The sequence below is a fragment of the Taudactylus pleione genome, unplaced genomic scaffold (genome assembly GCF_031769625.1).
Source record: "Taudactylus pleione unplaced genomic scaffold, aTauple2 ptg000099l, whole genome shotgun sequence".
Taxonomy (NCBI): Eukaryota; Metazoa; Chordata; class Amphibia; order Anura; family Myobatrachidae; genus Taudactylus; species Taudactylus pleione.
The window spans coordinates 3,007,864-3,033,114 of NW_028284501.1; the positions used below are offsets into that span (position 1 = coordinate 3,007,864).

At 42.0% G+C, this 25,251-nt stretch overlaps 1 protein-coding gene across 2 annotated transcripts in view; it reads left to right on the forward strand.

Moving 5' to 3' along the window:
• The window catches only part of LOC148526401 (organic cation/carnitine transporter 2-like), a 63,283-nt gene that overhangs the window by 23,516 nt on the left and 14,516 nt on the right, over positions 1-25,251 (forward strand). For both annotated transcript variants that reach the window (XM_088470387.1, XM_088470388.1), the window contains 3 exons: positions 44-198; positions 9,574-9,745; positions 14,760-14,886. In XM_088470387.1, coding sequence (XP_088326513.1) covers positions 44-198; positions 9,574-9,745; positions 14,760-14,886 — 454 coding nt within the window. The remainder of the gene's footprint in view (positions 1-43; positions 199-9,573; positions 9,746-14,759; positions 14,887-25,251) is intronic.

A 25,251-nucleotide genomic window follows, 5' to 3' on the forward strand; every position in this document is an offset into this window, starting at 1 on the left:
GCTCATGCTAGACATAATGTTCTTGTCTAACTTCTCTTTAAAGGTTTGGCAGGAAGAAAGTCCTGTTTTCTACTATGGCTGTTCAGACCGGCTTCAGCTTAGTACAAGTCTTCTCCATCAACTGGGAGATGTTTACAGTGTTGTTCCTCATTGTTGGAATGGGGCAGATCTCCAATTATGTGGCAGCTTTCATCCTTGGTAAGATGAATCCCATTCTCCTCTACCATTCATAAGAATACATGCCATATATAAGTATTATTATTGTCATTGTTTTGTAAGGTAGTCCACAACACAGTGTACTTAGTACTAGTAGACGCATAAACAAAGGAGGTCCTTGTTCATGAGAAATTACAATCTAAGAATAGCATATGTGTTGCTGAGTGGAGATTGGGGCAGCAGTGGGGGTGTGCCAGTGTGAGAACTATAAGTTGGCTTCGTGTCAGAGAGCATGTCATTTTTTTGAAGGCTGAGGGAGAGTCTCATAAGGCATTGCAGGGAATTGTACAGGTGGGTAGTGGCATGGGACAGGTGGAAGGGTGGGGTGGTTATCAGAAGGAGCTGCAGCAGAGCTAAAAGGATGTGAGGAAGAGAGTTTCAAGTTGAGATTTGAGCTAATAAAGGGGATGGATGAGGGCTGCAGCATTTAGGACAGAATGAAGCAGGAGCAGACAAGAGAGGAAAATCCCCAATATGAGGCGGGTGCACTGTCCGCTCAGAAGATGATGGGAAAATGGATCAGTCTTGGATGAATCTGTTAAAAAGTGGCAGTGATGTGAGAAATAAAACAGAGGATGGAGTTATGGGTGACAACAAGGCATGGGGAAACCGGGTGGTTTGACAGTGAGAAAGATTTAAGGGGGGAGGGGGGTTTAACTCTCTAAGGAAGGAGGATAAACTCTGATTTAGTAATTTTTAAGATGTAAGTAGTTTTCAGACTTCCTATGGAAATAACAATGGGGACAGGTGGTTGCACAGTGTATTGGAGATGAGGTGAGGTTAGGTGAAGAGGATTGGGTGTTATCAGTGTTGAGGTGGTCCTGAGCTGCACAAGGAAATTAGTTCAACAGAAATGGTCTAGAGTGAGAAAATCGGAGAACAGAGATCAGTGCCCTGGGTGACCCCCCAATGGGAGAAAAGGAGATTATGAGAGGGGTAGAGACACTAATGGAGTGTTTGGATTGGTAGGAAGTGGACCCAGAGTAGAGCCAAGTCATGATAGCCAATAAACTGCCTTGTCTAGGGTTGAAGAACATTTGCTGTGCAACCGGATCAGGGTCAGAGTAGGTAGTTATGGTGACGTGAAATGTGGATTGGGTTGAGGTTATTTAAGTATCTGTCTATTTGGGTGCAGTGAGTGAGTATGAGATAATGTGTGGCTGAAAGTAAGAGAGGTTGTGGCTAGATAGTTGGGAGGCTGAGCTGGGAAGCTACAGGTGGATTCAGGAGAGGGAAAAGACAAGGTCTACGCCGTGTCTATCAGAGGATGAAAGATAAAGTTCATTCAGGAGGACGTACAAAAAGAAGTATTGTAGCCACATAGACAGTGGGGTTTCCAAAGGGAATGTTGCATTAGAGTCCTGTGAAGCCATATGAGTGTACAGATGTGTCCTTACACATCTTTGCTGCAGTTGCGATAAAAAGCCCCCCTCGGCGTGCCACGTCACGTGAGACTCTGCTAGTGCCGGGCGTCTTTTTTTTTTTTTTTTTACCGAAAATACAGACGCTGCTATTTCATTTGAAATGTGACATTTGTATATCATTGAGAAAGTGTTCGCAACACAACTGGAAACCCGCATGTCTGCCCATGATATTTATGATCTATTCCAGTGAGGATTCAGGAGAAGACATAGCACTGAAAAAGCCCTAGTATGTGTGCTTAATGATCTTCTGATGTCAATAGATATAGGTGATTGTTCAATCTTAATCCTTCTGGATCTCTCTGCAGCATTTCATACCGTGGACCATCGCACAGTCCTTAGCTGGTTTGAATCATCTCTCACTGGCAGGTCACAGAGTTTCTTCTGGAGTAAACTTTTCATCACCAGTGCCACTTCCATGCGGTGTCCCACAAGGTTCTATACTATCTCCTATGCTTTTTGCAGTATACATGCTACCACTGGGTGAAATAATCAGACGTCATGGCCTGGTCTACCAGTGCTCTGTACCTGTCCTTTGCTCCATGTACTGAGAACAACCCTAAATGGCCACCTAGCTGAGCTCCAGGAGTGGATGAGTGCCAGTTAGCTGTGACTGAACCCTGATAAAACAGAGGTCTTTATTATAGGTCACAGGAGATGACTGCAGCACAGCCATCCAACCAACAGGACTTACGCTTGGGGGTTGTCCTGGATAGTGGCTTGGCACTTAAACATCAGGTATCAGCCACAATAAAATACTCATTCTTTCATCTGAGGAACATAGCCAGAATCAAGCACTTAAATCCCTCAGAAGATCTGCCTGAAGTCATACATGCATCTATATCATCACGCCTAGACTACTACCTTGGTCTCCCAGCAAAAGAATTGCACTGCTTGCAGATGGTACAAAATGCAGCTGCCAGGCTATTAACCAACCAGCCCAATTCCAGCCACATAACACCCATTCTGTACTCTCTTCACTGGCCGCCTGTCAGATGGCAAATAATTTTCAACATTGGCTTACTGACTTTCAAAGCCTTACATGACCAGGTCCCAAGGTACTTGAAGCAGCTTATGATCCCTAACTGTCCCACTCGATTACTGCAATCCGTTGATGGAGGACTATTAACAATACCTAGAATCTCCCGGAATTCATCTGGAGGTTCGAGCTTTCAGCTTTGTGGCTCTGTCTCTATGGAACACGCTTGAGAGGCCTCCACTCAAGAATCTTTTAATAATAGACTCAAGACTCACCTATTCACCCAACATTTCACTAATGTCCCTTGTTAAGCTTGTTTTGTATATTGTGCAGTAAAGGCAAATCTAAAGCACTTTAAGTCAGGGCTCGACAAATCCCGGGGGCCAGGTCGCCATAGCGACCAGATTTTGCTACCTGGCGACCAGATAATCCAGGATGGGAAGAAGCAGATCCTCGTCAGCCCTAGCGGAGAATATATATATTTTTACTATATATTGCCGCTGCCGACAGGAGGAGGCTATGACTGATTAGCCCCGCTCCGTCTACAGCAGGTGATCTTTGATTGGCTCTCTGCACGCACATGACATTGTGCAGTGTAGAGGAGCTTAGCAACAGCAACTGGACAGACAGGAGGGAGGTAGGTAGACGCGGTCACCATGAGGAGCATCGCGGTCGGATGCGCAACCATGCTGCCCCCAGGCATAAAGATGCCCAGAAAGCTGCATCACCAGGAGGACACCGCGCCTGACAGGTAAGGAATCTATATTTGGACCTCTATATACCCCTGCCTATACCTTATAATATCCTACCTATAAACCTCTAAGGATGACGCTATTTTGCGTACGCAGTCATACAGTAAATAAAGACTCCAGACTTGGAACGTGTGGTTCCAAAGCACAAAGTATTATTCAATTAAAAGTACAGTCAGTTACACGCTATTGATCCATACACAATTCTTCACAAAGGAATTATACAGACCCAAGTACAGTATACATACGCAGCGCTTTCTGGTCCAGATGTTAGGCATCAGCAAGAAACCCCTCGTCCCTCAGCGTTCAGCAAGAAGACTAACAACCCAGTGTTGGAGCACCCATATTTATACCCCCCCCCGGAATAGACCGAACAATAGAGAAGTTTGTTGCTTATGCCATTGGTTCCCAAGGGGGAAGCATCTGTTACAGAGCGTTTAACAGGCTGGTTCAAATAGACTCAACCCAGCCTCCAACAACTGTGGGTCTCTGCCCTCCCGCTCCCTGCAACATCCTAACAGTTGTTCATATAATATACATTTTGTTGCTTGAAGTCTCTGCGGTCCATAAGTTGAGAATGCATGATGCGATCTCCACACGGATAATACCGGAATTCTGTTGAAAGAGTATGCAACCAAACACGGCTTACTTAGCATGTATAAAACCCTAGTTACCAAATAATCTTTATTTCACAGCATTTATACTAACTGAACAAACTTAAATCTTATACCTTAAAGCTTATTAAACCTTTTATGTGGATATGTAATGTGTGAGTATGCGGGGTTTGATATAAAGACGCTAGTTAACTTGGGGCAGATGCGTGTGCATGAAGCTAATAAAACAGTGTTTTCATACAAGGTCTTATGCATTCGCTAATATGCGACTAGTTAACAGCGCAATTGTGCGTATTAATGTGTGTATGAGAAATGGTGCACTTAAATCTCACTTACTAAGTGAACACCTAGCAGTGTGGAATGCTGAGCCTTATAGTTCCATATGCCCCCCTCTCTCAGCAGCCTCCACCTTTCCCAGGCTCAAAAGAAAAGCCCTTTATTCTCCCAGACTCTTGTGTGAATGCAAATTAGTCCAGCTACAAGACCCAAACCTAAGATAACACTCTTGAATTTATTTCATTGCAGGAAGCCTGCTAATGTAAGGTGTGTATTCTAGCTGGCCACCTGGAGTGAGAGCAGACGTTATCCAGGAAGCTTATCTACACAGGCTAGTTATCACGTGGCCATTTGCTGCAATATATCCTTTAGGGGAATTATAATAATATACACTTTATCCAGAGCACCCAAACTACGTAAAGTCATGAAATGGGCTTTTGGTGAATCGCCGTAACTTATGGCGATGGTCACAGATGCAATCGCATGATGCTAATAGTATTACCACATGTACTAAAGTGTGAGTTTATCTAAAATGGCGCTTAGGCGGCCATTCGCAAAATGGCGTCTTGCGGCCAGTCGCAAGATGGTGTCGCTGCGATTCAATTTTAAACTGATCTTGTCTCAGCCAATAATTCAGTTTCGACACAGGCCTGAGAGAAATAGGCGCCAACACCTGACCGGAGACCAGATTGAGATGAGGAGCTAAGCAAGGAGTCTGGGGAGAGGAGCCTGGCTGCTGTGGGGAGTGAGTGAGGTGGCAAAGGCTGCCATGAGTCGGGGAGTGGGTGAGGAAGCTGACTGGCAGATTAGGGGAGAGCGGGGATGCTGCTGGAACAGGGGAGTGAATGAGTATGCTGAGACTGGCATAAGGGGAGGATTAATGTGTGAGGAGGCTGACATGAAGGGTGTGGAGGATGCAGCAGGAATAAGAGAAGTGGGTGAGGACTCTGATACTGGAAACGGGGAGTGGGTGTGGAGGCTGGCATGAGGGGAGAAGAGGCTGTAGGAATGTGGGGACTGGGTGAGGAGGCTCAGGCATGCACAAGGGAGTGGGTGTGGAGGCTGGCACGAAGGGAGAGGAGGAGGCTGCATACTGCTGGAATAGGGAAGTGTGTGATGAGGCTGATGCTGGCATAAGGGGAGTTGATATAGAGTCTGGTATCGGGAGAAGAGGAGGCTGCAGGAATGAGGACTGGGTGATGAGGCTGAGGCTGGTATAGGGGAGTGGAGGCTGGCATGAAGGGAAAGGAGGCTGCATACTGCTGTAATATAGAAGTGGGTGAGGAGGCTGATGCTGGCATAAGGGGAGTGGGTGAGGAGGCTGGCATGAGGGGAAAGGAGGAGGCTGCTGGAATAGGAGAGTGAAAGAGGAGGCTGACATAAATAAGGGGAGTGAGGAGGCTGCATATTGCTGGAATAGGGGAGTGGGTGAGAAGGCTAACACTGGCATCCTTTATATTTTATTAGATAAATGTGAATATTAATACATATATATTAATACCAACCTTATTTTGAGTTATAAATGATGATTCAGACCCCCCTGGACACTCCCCAATGAATAATTAGGCTGATTGGACTAATTGGAAGTTTCCAATTAGCTTAATTAGTCCAATAATTACAATGCCTTACTGGTTTGGGGAAAATATATTATAAAAATATATATTTTTTATATTATATCGGGACAGTGAACTGGCTCCTACACTTTCATTCTGGCTCCTAGATTTTAGAAAAATTTGTCAAGCCCTTCTTTAAGTCCGTTAGGAGAAAACTGCTATATAAATAACAATATTATTATTATTATTATTATTATTATCATTATTATTATTATCATTATTATATCTGTGTGCAGTCCCTGAATCTGTATATGAAATGCTACAGTGTAGTAGCTGCAGTTTTGGCTTTCTTTTTATTCCAAGTTCCGTTGTGCTTCATATACTGACTGAGGTGCACACAGGCAAACAAGTGTCACATATCAAATTATTCCACACAGTCTCCTGGTGCGTCCTAGTCTTATCGCATTGTGACTGATGCATTTTTGGCAAAAAAAGGACACCATGCGCTAGCAGAGTTGCACGGGACCTGGCAGCTCACTCATGCCAGGCACATCGCGCTGTGTTGTGTATTAAGGCTAGATGTAGGAGAACACATCTGTAGGTAGGTCAAAATAAAAGAGACGTGAGCCAGACATGCATGGGAACCTTAACGGCACACCTTATATAGCCGTGAGATGTTGGAGGACACATCTGTAGGTAGGTCAAAATTTAGGAAACGTGAGCCAGACATGGGAACCTTAATGGCACACCCCTGGCTGGGACAATATCATAGGCTGCCTCCTATTGCCCCTTACAGGATCTGAGACACTGACAGCTGGGCTTGGGGGGTCCAGCATTGGAGCAGCAATAATATTTGTGCTCAGTGGATCCAGCAGCTGCACAAAGATGGTGGAGCAGTAGATCCTTGAACAACCTTCTTTTTGGTGTAGTGACATTTCTCAGCATGACTTACGTTTCATGTAGCTTTGTTTTCCACAAATTTCAGTTGTTTTTTATTTGAGAATAAATCTTTGTGAGAAATAGAACATAAGCTGACTAATACCCCTTTTCCACCAAAATTCCGGGTCTGACCCGGAGTTGGAACAGGGTTCCTATCCGGATCAGACCAGGAATTTAGCTGTCGCCGACTCGGGAATATCCCGAGTCGGCGCCGCTCACACCGCAGTCGGGTCTGCATAGACCCGGCTTTTCCGGCGTGAAAGTGGACGCTTGGAGATGATGTCATCTCCAAGCGCCACTGAAGCTGGTCCAATCGGCCGGCTTGTGGCACACTGCAGGTCATCGTGACCCGGAGTGCGCTGTACACACAGCAGGGTTTCACGGGTTACTCCCGTGTTAAACCCTGCTATTTACCTGGGTTGGATTGCCGTGTCACTCGATGGTCACCAAGGAGCTGCCCGGGTTAACCCTTCAATAACCCGAGTTTTAGCTCCGGTGTAAAAGGGGTATTAATGTGCATCTATCTCTATCTACTGCCTGCATGCCAATTATAAGTGGTAAAATACCTCCCTTTTTAGCTTATAAATATATTATTGCAGCAGTCTGCTTAGTTTCAGAAGTCTTCACATTAGCTACTGCTCTTTAGGTATATCGCCCTATTGTACTATTGTACCCTTCAATGGGGCCAGTCCAGAATTTCTTACAGCAGGCAAAGTATTAGAGAGTCGGCAGACCCTGTCCTAGGTATACAAGCAGCTGCGGGTGTACGTAGTAAATCCAGACTGCTGACAAGTCTCTTCTTACAAGTCTGTCAACACTGGCAGTGCTCTTATTTTCCTTCTATGTCATTTAGAGGGCACTTGGTGCCTTTTATGAATCACAGCTCAAGTGTACTTTTGTGATGTCACGTGCATACTTTTGTAATTGGTTTTACAGGGAAGTTATAGATAGCATCTGCAGGAATGAGGTCGGATCAGAGCACCCTTTGTAGAGTAAGGCATAGGTACATACTTGTACATACTTCTGCACAAAACATCCAAAAATTAGGATAGATTATTTAATTAGGTTTATAGGTAAATTAAGGGCATTTACAGGGGCGTTTCCTCCTTCATGGAAGGGCAAGAACCACCTCCACTAAGAAGGATTGGGTGATAGACATTTTCTTCATCCTATACTTCTGATGGGACAGATTTTGTTCATTCCAGTTGCACTTTAGTGAAACATCACACACCTCATTCACAGTACAGATCACAGAAGTGACACATCTATATAATAATCCTCTATGGTCTGTCCCGTCTCTTACATGCACATGCACCGTCCCTCTAATGGTTCCCACTACTAGTGACTGGACAGACCCTAGCTGGAGAGGACCCGCCATGAACAGGGAAGTTAAGTATGGCCATGGACCTTCGATGGTTAAAAGCCATTGATGGTTAACTACTGATGACCAATGGTTTCAACACTGATGGCAGGGATCTAGTGGTTCTCTGCCAATGATGGCAGACTGGAGACCAATGTGTTTTTTTTCTGGTCTCTGCCGTGCCCCCCAGCAGCTGGTGTCATCGAGGGGTGCAAACCATTGACAGTTCACTGTAGATGGTTTTGTGCCATTGACGGCAATCACAGTACCATCGATGGCAGCCCACTGATGGCCATCTCTAGTATATAGCCGTGAGAGTGGAAGGGTGGGGTGGAGCAGCAGGTAGGGACAGGGCAGAGCAGAGCAGCATACTGACTGATGTCTCTTTACTAGTAACAAACAGTTTTATGCCCCCTCATGCTCCGATTAAGTCAATACCTAAATGAAGCTAAAATGAGCAGTATTAAGGGACAACCATAAAATCTATTATTAGTAATGTGTAAGTAAGTTGCATTGTGAAGTGACCTTGCACTCTTTCCACCATGTGCATTTTAGCCTGCACAGCTAGATTCAGAAAGGGGTTTTTGCATTGGGCTCTTCTAAGGAGTGTGTACTAAGAAACTAGCTAAGCGGTAGTGCATATAGAGAAGCATTGCGTGTCAGCGCTCTATAAGCCATCCATAAGTTCTCCTTACTGAATTTGTCTTGACGTGATCAGGATAAAAGGTCAGTAATAGGACGCAGTAGTAGAAATGGAGCACTCTTGGCTCATTAGGAAATGGTGCTCATGAGCCAGTGACACAGCAGCAAATGTTATGAAGGCGCAACATAGCCTTGATCATTGTAGCAGAGGTGGGTTATAGTTTATATAGGGGGAGGGGCCCTAGATTGCACAATGTGAGGTGCTACTTGCTGAGACTTGTAGTACTGCAAGCAAAAAAAAAACAGATGCAAGTGTACACTCTAACTATGCTGAACCTAATAATATAACTGCTAAATTGCATCCAAGAGGTTCTTAGCATAATAATGGCCATAATTATGGGCCTGCCCACCACGTCCAGGTGACCTCTATCAGGCAGGGTTATAGTTTATACCATAGTACTGTAAAAAATGATGACATATTTTTGAATGTGGAGCTATAATTGTTAGTACAGGTTGAGTCTCTCATATCCAAATTGCTTGGGACCACATAAAAATCCATTAATGGCCTCCATGACTGATTACATTTACACAAACTTTAATATGTATTCCCACCCATAAAGGATTAAAGGATAGAAAAAAGCAAGTTGTAAAATAAACGATGCTCTGTTTCTGTCTACTGAAATAATTGTGCTGGGGTGTGATGTGGCTGTAATTACATATACAGTAAGCATTGCTCTGCGGTTTCATTATTTCCTCTTTGTTTTGTTTGTCCTACGACGTAATTTATCAACTACAGATAATTTTATAATCCTCTTTTTAAACAGGTGCAGAGATACTTGGCAAGTCGGTGCGCATTATATTCTCTACGCTGGGCGTGTGCATATTCTATGCAGTGGGATACATGTTGTTGCCACTGATTGCTTTCTTCGTCAGAGACTGGCGGATGCTCCTGCTGGCCCTTACTGTGCCAGGCTTGTTTTGTATTCCTTTGTGGTGGTAAGTATCATGCTGACTGCTTATTTGTTATGTAAGATCTAACTATTGAGTTAAGCTGGATACACGCTATGCCATCCCTCACACGATATATCATTCCGATGCATATCGGAACATTGTATTATGCGAATCGTATAGTGTGTATCCCCATTTGCGTGTACACGGCGGTCGTTCATCGCATCTTCCCATTTGCTGTGCTGCACATAAATGGGATGATGCAATTGAACGATGACACGCTGCTAAATGGAGCATATTGCGGTCATACCCCGGATCATTTAATGTGTACAGGCCAACGTGATACATCGTTCCATCGCGCCATGCCTTTGGCTGGTTACACATCGCATAGTAAGTACCCGGCTGTCCTCTTGATTTTAGAGTGTGTTACACAACTTGCAATCTCCGTGTGACATAGGACCATAGTATAAATTATTATGACAGTTCAAAAGTATATCTAAGCTTTTAATGTTTGATTTAATATTAATTCAAGAATGAAGTATAATGAGGATTATTAATAAAACATCAAAAAGTTGTGTATTTTAGGATTAAAATAGCACATAGTTATGGAAGTATAGCTTTTTTTCTTTTAAAATAGAAGTCCTTTTTTCTTTTAAGCTTTTCTGGTAGTTCCTTTCCTGTCTTTGGAGAGATTTCATTTTGGTTCATTTTTCCATGAGGCAACTCCCTCCAAGGCAAAATGCTGATATTGATGTAAGGCGTTTTGTGCACCATAAGCTGTATTAATAATGCTTACTTATTGCAACATTTAACTATGCTAACAAATCGCATTTATTTTGTAATCATCATCTCATTCACCCACCAGTGACTACACAGCAATGTCCTATAGTATATGGGGGTAGTTGTACTTTGCCTGTCCAACAGGGATAATGACTCTCACGGCTGACTTGCCTTCCACTCCTAGGTTATTGGCTTTTAATTATTTCCCAAATGCTGATACACAACTAGGAGTTAACTAGTGATTTATTAGAATCCTAAAGCTTTGTTTACCAAATTATTTCTTAAAAGGGACCTGGTCCTGCAAATGATGAAGCATCAACATTATCCATAGCATTATAATAACTATGATATCATATAATATTATTATTGCTATTACAAAGTGTAATTTGCAGCATTGAAATGATTACTAGCTGTCTTCCATGATTGTTCACATATAGCATAAATTTGCCCATTGGCTGAGTATTATGCATCTCCGTGACCAAGTCACCCCTACCCATGTGATTGGATTGACACCCGCATTGCACACTTCCTCTAGTCCTATCACAGGCGTGTTTACCATGATGGCCAGCTCTGCATAGCCCACATTCCATCAGCACTTCCCCACTGAACTTCTCCTGCGTGAAAACGCCCTGTTGCAAGTGGAGATGCTTTAGGTTGGTGTGGCACATAGTTACTTATACTTAGTTCCATAGCACGTACAGAGTGACATCATGACAGATCTGCTCTGCAAACGGACTAATTCTCAACTCTGCATCAGCTCCTTTATATCCAAAATGTAGGAACAGAAATGTGATTTCTTCCCACAAGGGGGCAGTGCTATAGTTATAAAACCATAAGATGTACCAATATAACCAAGAAGCACAATGTATTATGGTTTTAGATTGCATTGTCAGCAAGTCCGTTACAGGTTCTGGTAATAGTCTTGTAGTAAATGTTGTTATCCGTGTGATTTTATTTTCCTGACAGCAGGATTGCTTAAATGAAGATTGTACTGTAATAATTCTTCTAAATATCATGTTTCATTGAATTCTCCTTGCTAAATGAAGAATTGTACGGCCGACACTTTCTTCAATTGTTATTGTGTGGTAAAGTCAAGAAAGTAATCTCTTTTTTTTCATACGAACACATTAATATAATGTAGTTTACTAATCTATTAGAGGTAATGCTGCATTGTAGTCTAGGGCTGTTCCTCCATTTGTGACCACAATTGAAAAATGACAACTGTTTGCTAATCATTTCAGTATTGACTACATGAGTTTTTATCAGTCATTGGGGTGAGATTAAAAAATGGCAACACTGCATAAGTGAAAGCCACTATATAGCCAACACTGTTACAGCTGTGACATTCACTGACGTGTAGAAGGATAGCCTGTTCTGGAGCTCTACTGTACTGTACTGTGGACCTCATTCAGAGTCGCTCGCAAAAAGCGAGCGCTCGCTCTGAATGAGGGCGGCCGCTTTTTTTTTCTAAAGCCGGCCTCCTGGCCGCTCGCTAAGCTGTGGGTGACCACCCACAGCTTTTGCGAGCGGCCAGGTGATGGTCGCGATGATCGCGACCATCGGGCTTGCGACGAGACCCTTGTGGTAGGGTCTCGTCTGCCGCAAGCCCCAGTGAGCTTTCGGCTCTAATAGAGCCGGAAGCTCACTACTGACATCACTGGTGATGTCAGTAGGGCCGCCCACAAACAGCAGGCGTTCCTTCAGGAACGCCAAAGTTTGTCCAGCCACCCCCCCACCCCGCATACAACATCGACAGCTGCCCTGTTTGTAGCGAGCCCCGGAGTGAGTGAATTTTTCACTCGCTACGGGGCTTGCGAATGCACAACCATCGACCCGCTTGCGAGTACATAGCGCTTGCGAGCGGGTCTGAATGAGACCCTGTGTGTGCTCTTGGATCAACCATACTGCTGTAAAGACAGGATATTTTGTTTTTCTGTTAAGGTTCCTCCATATGTTACTCTTATGAAGCCTGTATACTAGACATAATGGAAACATTTTTGTATATGCTTTTTAGTTCATGTAAGTCACCTAATTATGTAGAGTATTGACAATAAACTTAACTGCACTAGGTTAGCAGATATTATAAGGGAGGGAGGAATTCGGGCTCTGATTCAGAGCCAGACCACCCACAGCTATTGCGAGCGGCCAGGATGATGGTCGCAATGGTCAAGACCATCGCAACCATCGGGCTTGCGACGAGACCCTTGTGGTAGGGTCTTGTGGCCGCAAGCCCCAGAGAGCTTCTGGCTCTAATAGAGCCGGAAGCTCTCCCACTGACATCACTTGTGATGTCAGTGGGGCTGCCCACAAACGGCAGGCGTTCGCTTGGGAACGCCTCCGTTTGTGAAGCCACCCCCCGGCCACGCCTACCAAACGGGGCGAGCTGTCAATCACCATCGACAGCTCGCCCCCTTTGGTGCGAGACCCGGAGCGACGGAGCACCCGTCGCTAGCTGGGTCTCGTGCATGCGCACGACGGACCCGGCTCCATCGTGCGCATGCCCAGTGGGCAAATATCGACCCGGTTGCGAGCGCTCAGCGCTTGCGACCGAGGCTGAATCAGGCCTTCAGTCCATAGCTTGGAAAGAAAGAAAATGGAAATGAACAGCGCTTAAGGACTAAACACTGTATAGGTGATGGGTATGGTATGGAATCAATTAATATATAGAGTGTCTGTAATTCTAACATGAAACAATAATCAAGGATCTTATAAAATACTAATACATCCTGAAATAATTCCTGGATATCTATGCGGCTTGATTAAAAAATATCAATTTATTAGCACCTCAAATGGCAAGTAAATTATCTTTTAGAAATATCTGTTCCACTGTATAGGCAACAAAAGTTGTATTAGGCCATATGAAAAACAGATAATCCACAGTAATAAACTAAAAATAAATAAATACATAAACATTGACAACAATAAACAGGACAATACATATATCATAAAATCATTCCGTAAGAGATCTGGGATAAATGTCCATACAATTGGATGAGTAGTGGTGTATAGGGGAAATTGGATTGAGAGATCAATCTCAGGGGGCAGTCTCGTTTGGGATATTTTGGTATAGAAATAATACAGCCACAGTCACTGGTCTACACGTGTGGATCCGGAAAATTATCCAGCAGATATAGTTACCAGATTACGTTAAATGTCCAGAGCCTGGTCGTGATGCAGATCTCCCTGCACTGGCATGCTGACGTTTGAAGGACAAAACTGGAACTGATGAATGGTGCTGGTCCGGAAAATAAGTCCACATAGAAATCCAGATGTTGTTCCTGGAGTTAGACTTAAATACCTCTGGGTGGCTGATCAGTCCATAGCTGTGTGCATTATATCTGTTACAATAGAAAATCACACTTTCTCCTGCATCACTATGGGTTGCATGGTAATATTAGCGAAGATACTGGTGGCATAGTGCCTTCACCTGTCCATTCCAAATGCACATCACGGCCATTACTGTGAACTAAATCCCCCCCCCTCCCCCCTTAATCTCTTTGGTATGAAAGCAAATCAGCAGCTGTCTGCTACTACGAGAGCAAGCAGCAAAGTACGCTCTTGGCCCTTAATAGTTTGACCACACATACTGTAATTATTACAGTCCCATGTCATTGACCTAAAGTCATCTCCCAAACACACTAACAGACCACAATGATCTGGCAGCTGAATCTAGATGCATTATTAATCTCATTGATATGCCAACTGTTGCGTCTATAAATGTATAATTGTTTCTGTTGCTCGGGTTAGGCTGCAGTATCAGCTCATCTTGACCATCATTTGCTACAATGCAATTCAAGTAGAAAAACGTTATTGGAAATTAAAGGGAGTGTTTTGTTTGTGCAGCTGTTAAGATTAGTTATAATGTAATATCAGCATTGTAGTGTGGCATGTTGTGTTGAGACACAAGCCCTGATTCAGAGCCGGACGCTCTTGGTGAGCGCTCGCTCTGAATCTGAGCGGCCTGTTTTTTTTTTCAATCCGGCCTCCTGGGCACTGCCCAGCCATCGACCCGCTTGCGAGCGGGTCTGAATCAGGCCCACAGAACACTGACTGGATCTCCTTAGACTGAAGTCCTTTAAAATGATTCTTTCATTAATTTTTTACCATTAGCCCTGAGTCAAAATTGCAGTATGTGTCTAGATACACCTTGTAACTAAAAAATACAGATAACATTGCTGTACATACTAATTTCTAATATTGTAAGTGATGATTACAGTAAAAATGTCAGCTATATATTTATTGAGCAATGCTTTAATAGCAGTGACCTTCTATTCCTTTGCAGGTTTATCCCAGAGTCTCCAAGATGGCTGTTGTCACAGGGCCGAGTAAATGAAGCAGAAGTCATAATAAGGAAAGCGGCCAAGAAAAATTGCATAACACCCCCTGACATAATATTTAGTGTTTCAGAGGTAATCTGTTTTATTTTGGAATTAAAATTTATAAATTCAGTCAATTGTCAAATCAATTTTCCCTCAAAAGGGCTGCACAGTACCCATGCCCCAGAATTCCACCACATGTCCTTAGAAATACACTTGCAATAAATTGCCCCCACACGCCCTCAGAACTCATGTACCATAAAATGCCCCCACATGCCCTCAGAACTCGCTTGCCATAAAATGCCCCCACATGCCCTCAGAACTCGCTTGCCATAAAATGCCCCCACATGCCCTCAGAACTCGCTTGCCATAAAATGCCCCACATGTCCTCAGAACTCGCTTGCCATAAAATGCCCCCACATGCCCTCGGAACTCTGATTACCATAAATTGTCCCCACGTGCCCTCAGACCCCCACTTGGCATGAAATGTCATGCAGTTCCTCAGATGCCATATGTACTCCAAAACTCCCCTGCATGCCATTAAGACCTCTCTTACCTGCAAAGCCAGAGCCTGTAGAGAGAGGAATAAGAGCACGTGGGGCAGAATGCACTGCACTCTCCTCCTCTGATTGGATGTGCTGTGTAACTTACCCTGCAGTGTGTACAGGAGGTCACAATGGCCGAAACCCAGTGACTCTCATTCAGTCTTATTTTCTGATTTATAGCAGAGCGTAATTGCGTCTTGAGCGAGATCTGTTCCATTGGTCGACACTAAAAATGTCCACAGCAAAAGGTCATCACATTCTGAATGTGGACAGTCAAAAAGGTCAACATGGTCATTAGGTAGACCATCATTCTGTAGACATGTATTTAGGTCAACAGTTTTAAATGGTCGACACATTCAAAAGGTCAACACTAAAATGTCAACATGTTTTTTTCATGATGGCTAGTTAGTCTAAAATAACAAAAAAAGTGTCAACATTTTAGTGTCGACATGTTAAATGTTGACCTGTTCAATGTGTTGACCATTTAACCTTGACCTAAATACATGTCTACAGAATGATGGTCGACCTAATGACCATGTCGACCTAATGACTGTCGAAGTTCAGAACCAGTTGACCTTTTAGTGGTGACCTTCTGAATTGTCGACCTTTTCACTGTCGATCTTGCATACCACACCCATCTTAAGCAGCTGACTGGGGGCTACAGCCATCACTGCTCTAGGGACTACTGCTTACTGTATAACTTGCAAATATCTTTCATGTAATGCGGTTTGTGGATAAATATTAACAATGCTGAAACAATTGCAGGTATGAATTAAAAATCTAGGTATAAGTTAGTTCTATAAAATGTATGAATATTAAAGCAGAGCTGCGGAATTGGTACACCTAACTTTCAACTCCAACTCCTCTATTTTGCTACTCCTTCATAAATGACAAATGTATGTTTAACATGCATTCCTTGCATGTTACAATTTGAACCTTGAGGTAAATAAGTCTGTGCAATATATGAATTTATAAAGGTTCAAATAGTAATATATGTCAGGAGAATACAAGGAAACTGTCAGTAGGACGAGTTCATTATATTGCAGTGCGATGGCTGCATGTGGTAACTGGTATTTATCAAAGTGTAGGGGCGTGCTATAAGAGATAGACAGTAATTAGTTAGACAATGTCTAGATAGACACCAGATGTTAGATAGTCAATAGTTAGACAGGGAAAAAGGTTAGACACAAACAAAAGTCAGACACATTAAAGTTAGACATGTAAAAAGTTCAACAGGTACAAAAGGTTGACCGGGTCAAAAGTTCGACATGAAAATGGTCGACACAAAAATGGTCGACAATTAATTTTTTTTGTTTTTTAGCCTAATCTTCACCCTAACCCTCCCTCCTAGTGCCTAACCCTAACCGTCTGGGTAAGTGCCTAACTCTAACCCTCCAGTAAATGCTAATCCTGATCCTAAACCTAACCCTAATCCTAAAAAACAAAAAAAATGTGTCGACCATTTTTGTGTCGATCTTTTTCATGTCGAACTTTTGACCCTGTTGATCTTTTGTACCTGTCGAACTGTTTACATGTCTAACTTTAGTATGTCTGACTTTTGTCTGTGTCGAACTTTTATCCTCGTCTAACTATCAACTGTCCAACATCTGGTGTCTATCTAGACATTGTCTAACTAATTACTGTCTGTCTATAGTCCGGAACCCTATTATTTTGTCAAACTTTTTTTTGGGCAGAAATAGAATATTTTTAGAGGAAGAATTTAATCCAAGCCCCCTTCCCTGCCCTAACTCCCAGCGTCATGGCCATCTTTCTGGACTAAGTATTTGGAAAGATGGCGCATACACCTAAGAGAGCATGGTGCTATACAGCTCCATCTTTCCAACTACATAATGGGAAATATAGCCTTTGTTATGTGCTGTACTGCTCCATCTTTCTGTACACATTGCTTAATAGATGCCCGCGCCTCTGTAAGCCACAATTGGGGAGGGAGCAGCCTCACAGACATTGGTGAATCTCTGGATGCAGGGTGAGCGTTGTAGAGCCCTATATGGACCCAAGTACACCGCACATCCTGCACCCATTATAGATAGGCCACTGCCTCTGCTGTATCATTATTAGTTTAATACTTCTAACTTATCCCTGGCCTGTATTGTGCCACCACCAACATTAGTAGTATCATATTATGTGTTACACAGATCAGGGTCAACTTTTAACTTTACTTTGCAGCAAATTTTTTCCTTTTTAAACAAAACTATTGTTCTCAGTTCAGAGAACGGACACTGCTGGGCTGTTCTTTGTTTTTGTTTATTTTAAAAACATCTCCTGCAGATATATAGTGATTAGGCTTATTTTCAGAGACGCGCAAGCCTGATCTGGCAGAGTACCCGGGAAATGGGGAATGCGTCATCAAAGCCTGTACATGCGTCGATGTTATCGCTGATGAGTTTTTATTTTGAAACTGGAGTATGTAGATTTCCACCGATTCTGTATGAACTTGTCTCCGACGACTCAGACTTGTTCTAAAGGATACCACCAGTACTTCAGATTGTCTTTGTGTGAACTGTATGATCTGTCAGATTGATTTTCAGTCCATGGGGCTTACTTACTAACAAGGAGCAAGTAGAACAAATGTGTTTACCTAACCATTCCATTAGTCTAAATTATAATAGACTGATCTAAGCCAATGTAAGTAGCTGTTGGCCTTGTATTGACACACTGAAAACACACACAATATTGTTTTATGGCTCCTTCAAACAGAGTTCCCATAGCTTATATTAATTTTATTTGCAGAAGATAGACAGAAATAATGCCATGTTAATCCAGGGGTGTAACACTACAGCCATGGGCACCATAGCCATAGCAACATTTCATCCTTTCTGTGGCCCCCGGATGGCTCTTCCCAAGTGTTTTTTCCATGCTGTGAAATTATGGTGGCTGTAGGCAGTGGTGGAACTACTATCGTTGCAGGGAATGTTGTGGGTATGGGCCCCCCTCAGCTCAGGGCCCCATAAGCTGTTGCACACTATGGGGAAGTTCCACCTCTGCATTGATTTTTATACCTAAACTGGGTGAACAAAATAATTTAGAACCCCATGAGTAAGCCTGTCTTTAAAAACACAAAATATAATGTATTAATATATTTGTTTCTCACCTTGTTTTAAGTGGCCTTTGTTTTCTGAATTAATATGCACAGTTTCACCTGTCTGTAGACCATGACCCGTATTCAATTGCCGGCGAAAAGCCGCGATCGGCGGAAAAGTTTCGCAGATGACATCATTTCGGCAGGCAGAAACTTTCCGCCCAATTCAATTGCAAAGATTTTCTGCCAGTGCGAAAAGTCTGCGCCTTGTAACCAGCGGAAAAGATTTGCCTATGAAAGCAGATGAGAAAAAGTGCAGAATTGGAGTTTTGGGGTGCCAAGTTGCGGGAACACCCCTGCAGCCTTGGGACAGTCCCCCAATGGAAAACTGTGTAAAAAAAACCAAAAAAACTTTTGAACACCCCAAAAAAGTACTTTTGTTTTGGGGCGAAAAATACCAAAGTTGGGGGACAAACTTAAAAACTAGCGAAATAGACTCCAGGGGGTCCCCCGAATATGCCCCAGGTGTTTTTTTGATTGCAGGTCATTGCTATATATGTGTTTTTAATGTTATTTAAAACTGCACTTTAGCGATTTTTAACCATCCTTGCACCCATTTTCATGTACCCTAAATTTGCTGGGACTACTTATTTTAACCAAAAAATACTGCTAAATGCTATTCTTCACCTCTTGTGCAAAGACGCTAAATAGCAGCTATTGAGACCATTCAAGCACCCCAAATACCTTCAGCAGGGCTATTCGTGGGTATCCATAGTGATCCCCCATGTCAGTGCATCTTTTGGGGGGTATCAGGCTAATTTCCCCGTTTTTGACAGGACTTTCCACCTCTCCAAGTTTCACCGGGGTGCGTTTTCGCGTCCTTTGCAATTTGAATAGGGCGAATAGCAGGGACGAACACAATACTTTCCCGGTGCCCAAACCAGCGATGTAGGCGGAAAGTACGCCAGGTGAAAAGTCCGGGACCTTTTGCCGGCAATTGAATACTGGCCTCCAGTATGTATTAATTGTTAAATCAGTCATTTTATAGCTGAGATCGCTCCACAATTAGGGCAAATTATTATCAAAATTTGATAGACAAATAAGTAATATAACATTAGAGCATTAATCCTGAAATGTAGACTAATATATTTAGTAACATCTGTAAATTTTACATACTGTATAATTACTACGACACAATTCAGCTTGAACTTCCATAACCTGTATAATGCACATGAACACAACACACTGATCTCCATGGAGATTTGTAACATCTTTACATTATTATGTTTATTCACTGATATTAGCCCCTGCCCCACTACAGGCATACAATGCACACCTACCAGTAAGTTTTTTGTTTTTTTTTGGACCGTGGAAGGAAAACAGAGCCTCTTGAGGAAACCTGTGCAGTCATATAGGGGTATTCAATATGGGAGCGATAACATTGTTTTTGCATTAATATCGCACTTATGACGTCATTATCGTAGGTTTTAGTTTTACACCGTATTCAATTTCAAAGACTTATCGCAGTTTTGAAAAGTCTTTTAGGGGTATTCAATATGGGAGCGATAACATCGTTTTTGCATTAATATCGCACTTATGACGTCATTATCGCAGGTTTTAGTTTTACACCGTATTCAATTTCAAAGGCTTATCTCAGTTTTGAAAAGTCTTGGATAAAAAACGGTGATAACTTTTCACCATTGAATAAGTGTCGAAAAAAAGTGCAGAATTGGGGTTTAGGGGTGCAGGCTTAAAAAAAATAGCCTGCACCCTGGGAAGGACATTTAAAAAAGAACTGTGTCAAAAAAAAAAAAAATAGGGACACCCCAAAAAATGAATTCAAAAATTGGGGTGAAAAAAAAAAAAGGGAATAAATTGTTTAAAAATAGGGAAATAGGTTCAGGGCTATTCTGCATGTATGCGGCAGGTGCACAATTGCAGAATTTTTAAAAACTTACTTTAGGGACTTAAAAATATGCTAGTACCCATTTTCATGTACCCCAAATTTGATGGGACCACTTTAAAAAATGAAAAAAATAACCTATGTGCTCTTCTGCATCACTTCTTCAATGTCGGGAAAAAACACCTGCTGCGGCTATTTAAATCCCCGACTTTCAATTACAGGCTAAAACGGGGGTACCCATAGTGATCCCCCATGTTTTTACAACTTTAGGGGGGTCCTACAATTTTTTTTAAGGAAAAATTCGTAACTTTATGCAAATCCAACTTCGGAGTCTCCCATTTTCGTTAATTTCATATTGAATACGGGGATAATCGGGCGCGCACCCGATACTTTAACGCAGGTAAAAACTCCAATATGAAACGTTAATTTCGACAGTGAAGTTAACGTTTCATATTGAATACCCCTCATAGTGGGAAAAATACAATGATAGTTTCCTGCTTTGATTTTAATGACAACGAATAAAACATTTTTTGTTAGATTTTTGCAAATTTAATAAAAAATAAACCTAAGAAATCAAATGTACATAATTATTCACAGCCTTTGCTCAGTACTTTGTTGATGCACCTTTGGCAGCAATTACAGCTTCAAGTCTTTTTGAATATGATGCCACAAGCTCGGCACACCTATCTTTGGGCAGTTTCGCCCATTCCTTTTTGCAGCACCTCTAAAGCTCCATCAGGTTGGATGGGAAGCGTCGGTGCACAGCCATTTTCAAATCTCTCCAGAGATGTTCAATCGGATTCAAGTCTGGGCTCTGGTGGGTCACTCAAGGACATTCACTTAGGGTCGTTATCCTGCTGAAAGAAGAACTGTCGCCCCAGTCTGAGGTCAAGAGCGCTCTGGAGATGATTTTCATTCAGGATATGTCTGTACATTGCTGCATTCATCTTTCCCTCTGGCAGGAGAACTGCCAGAGCAGCACATCTGGAAGTTGTACTTTACACAACAAAACAACCCGGTATCCCTGTGAGAAATATAAAGACTACATTTGAAATTGTATTTCTCTGTTTGCAATGAATGTGGAAAATGCAGAGACATGGTAACATGTGACTTGAGTTTAAATTAATTTTTTGTAAGGGAGCTTACAAACTATGAATTTTATAAAAGGCAAAGATTAATCCACTCTGAAAAGTATTAAACAAAGCTTGTAGACTGGAATACTACTAAATAAAATCACACAGCCCAATTGGGAGATTTTTATTTACAAAAATTGTAATAAATACTGTTGCAAGTACATTACATATGGTAACACAATTTCTAGGAAAAAAAATTACTTAAATAAGAAAGTATTGGGTAACTAAAGGGGGGAAAAAAGAACATTGATTGCAAAAAAAAAAAACCAGAAGGGACTGAAAATTCTGTATAGAAATATAAGAAGTGTTGCAAAATATGTAAAAGAGGAAACTAGCTTAGCAAAGACTGAGAAACGAATTACAAAAGAGAACATGTCTAATCCCAAAGTACATCAACAACAAGAAAATTCAAACATACAATTGTGCCAAGTTTTATAGCAGAAAATAGTTTTGGAAAACAAAAGAGAAAGCTGATCTTCTAAATGTTTTTCACAAAAGTGGACAAACATGAAAAACAATTGTGTAGCCTATGAACTTTATGAAATGTTATGTGTCTAACACAGGAAATGGAATTATGCTTAAAAAAGGTGGGTAAAGCACTTTTTTCAAATGGCATTGACCCATGTAGGTAGGCAATGTTATGCACTCCAGCTGCTGTGGAAGTACACATCCCAGAATGTCCTGGCACAGTATTGTGGTAAGTGCATGCTAAAACCGTGGCAGGGAATGCTGTGTAGTTCCTCAGTAGCTGGAGTGCGTCACATTACCTACCTCTGTACTAAAGGAACTAAGGGCCTGATTTCGATGGCAATATTTTTGCAGATGGAGCAGTTGTTTGCCATTGCACGTACGCGCAAGCCTTACTGCACATGAGCAGCAATTGCAATACAATTTTGCCAATACAGAGGAATCACTCCCAAAGCGAGTGACAGGTAGTCAGCGTTTAGGGTTGGTAATGGGGGATGGTTAGAAAAACGCAGGCGTATCTGACCATTTATTATGCTGTTTCATGGGTGTGCATAAATTAGCCATTCCAATCTCCTTCACAGCATGAGAGTCCCCTGCGTGTCAGGAGAGCTGCAGTGTTTGCGGCTGGTCAGATGTGCCTTACATGCTGCATGACTGTCTGACGTGTATCAATGATGCCGTTGTTTATGCTATTGCACATCGTTGGACAGATATCAGTAGGCGACAGGGACGTCCCTATGTTTGGTATTTGGTTATTGCTTTTATTTAGAGACTCCATGTGTTAGGGTAATGCACAATACGTATTGGGGAAAGTAGATCTGGTAACAATCTTTAAAAAGGAAACACAATTGGAATCAAGACATTTAAGACCTGTAAGCCTGTTTCTACCATGGCTAAATTATTTCAAAAGATTGGGATGGATGGGAGTCTGAAACAAATTCTAGAAAATAATTTGATAAGTATCAGCATTGTTTCATGAAAGAACCTATAGAGGTGCGCAGGTAAGTAGCCATGTTGAGCCTCCCTTATTAGGCAGATGTGTGCTTAGCTGAACATCACAGGATATTCGCTGCACATCGGCGCTAACAAATCGTCCCCTTAAGCTGGCCGTACACTAGACCAACTTCCATCCAACTAGTTGGTTGGAATGAAAATCAGGTAATGTATGGGAGCAAATGACAATCAACAATTTGCTCCCAAACCCCCCAAAATGGACAAAAACTGTCAGATAAGTTGTTTTTATCAAACATTTAACCAACCTGTCTGAACAACCATTTTAGCCTATTTTCTGGTGTTTGGGGGCAAATTGCTGATTGTCATTTGCTTCCATACATTACCAGATTTTCATTCCAACTAACCAACTAGTTGGATGGTTGGATAAAAGTTGGTCTAGTGAATGGCCAGCTTTAGATTTAGTATTGGCTGGAGAACATGGTTGCAAAATGACTGAGTATATGAAGCTTACCTGTGGGCCGCCTGTAACCTTGTGATTTGCCCAGTCATGGAAAGCTGAGATCTGTACAATATTGGCAAAGGAAATATTACCAATATATCAATTTATACCATGTTGAAAACTTCTAATGTCCCTACCATTTACTAATTTACTTGTCACATGAAAATCCAGGTCCTGTCCAGCACATTGGAATCAGGCAGACATTTGCTAAATGATAACCCTCTGTAGGCCATATGCTGTATAACAGGAAAACAGAAAGTAGAGATCACACAAGAGATTTGTTATCCCCCTTTCTTATGTATTTTTTTAAGTACTGTAGATGAAGTAAGATCATAAAACCACAAGCGGTCTCAGACATAAAATCTCAAATCAAACAAATCTCACAGAGAGTTCTGACCAATGAAAATAGGCTGGGAGCCATGTTCCACGATGTAGAGGAACTGAAAACAAATACGGTTTCTCTACAAAAATCACATTACCAAGTATTAAACAAACTTGACGATCTTGAAAACAGATCAAGAAGGAATAATCTTCGCATCACTGGACTACCCGAATCCCTTAAAGGCACAGATTTGACCCAATTTCTTAAGTCATCCTTGCCTGAGCTACTGAATATAACAGATATATGTTCCGATATGGTAGTGGAAAGGGCACATAGAATTGGCCCAGTGCGTGAGTCTAAGCATACTAGACCACGTGTGGTCATCCTCAGGTGCTTCAATCTTCTCCACAAAGATACCATCTGGAGTGCTTCACATAGACACAGTGATCTTCAGTGGGAGGGTTCAAAGTTCCGCATATTTCAGGATTATTCTGCAGAGATGACGAGATCAAGAAAAGACTTCTCCCCTCTTTGTACCCATTTATACAAAGCAAACCGCAATTTTGCTCCACTTTACCCAGCGCGGCTAAGGCTGCTTAATGGAGACTCCTTTAAGGACTTCACTTCTGTTGCGGATGCTGATCTTTTTCTATCAAAGGAAATGGCGTCTACATCTACACATGACCCGTGAATTTACTGGGACAGTCCCGTGAGCAATAACCAACATGTGAATTAGTTCACCTCACATCTCTCTAAATATACGTTTTTGAATTCAATTAAGTATATGAGAGCTAGAGAGGCTGAAGTTTGTGTTGTTCTATTATTAGACGTTTCTAAATTTTTCTGCCATGCCTTTTCTATTTATTTATTATTTATTTATTACCAGTTATTTATATAGCGCACACATATTCCGCAGTGCTTTACAGAGAATATTTGGCCATTCACATATTCTTGAAATTGAAATTAGAATAAGATATTCTGAAAAGTGAAATGGTAACGTCACGTTACCTTGTGCTGTATGATATTTATTTATTTTCATATGCCGGGGTATGCTGAGCGCATACCTAAACTGTTTATTTGATGTCACTGCGTGCTGTTACGCTGAAAGTTCGTCTTTGCCCTTACAGTTGTATTTTTATTTTTTTAATGTTCCCCTACTTTATTCTTTATTTTTTTCCCTCATGTGTCTTGTCTTGTTTGTTTCATGATCTGACTTCCATGGTGTATTTGTTACATGATAATGCTAATATGGTTCAGTGGTTATTGCACTTCCTTTATAAATCATTATGACTAGTCTTATTTATGGTACCTGGAACGTAGGCGTGATCAATTCCCCGATTAAAAGGAAGAAAATCCTCCTGTATTTGAAAAAACTCAAACTGGATGTGGTTTTTCTGCAGGAGTCGCATCTTCTCCCTCCTGAAGTAATGAAACGAAATATGCTGGGTTGGTCGGTTTTGGCCTCCTCTACATATACTTCTAAGGCTAGGGGGGTAGTCATTTTAGTTAATAAAAATCTTAATACACTTCTTCACATGACCACTACTGACCCACATGGTCATTATATCATTGCTGATGCGTCAATTAATGCTTC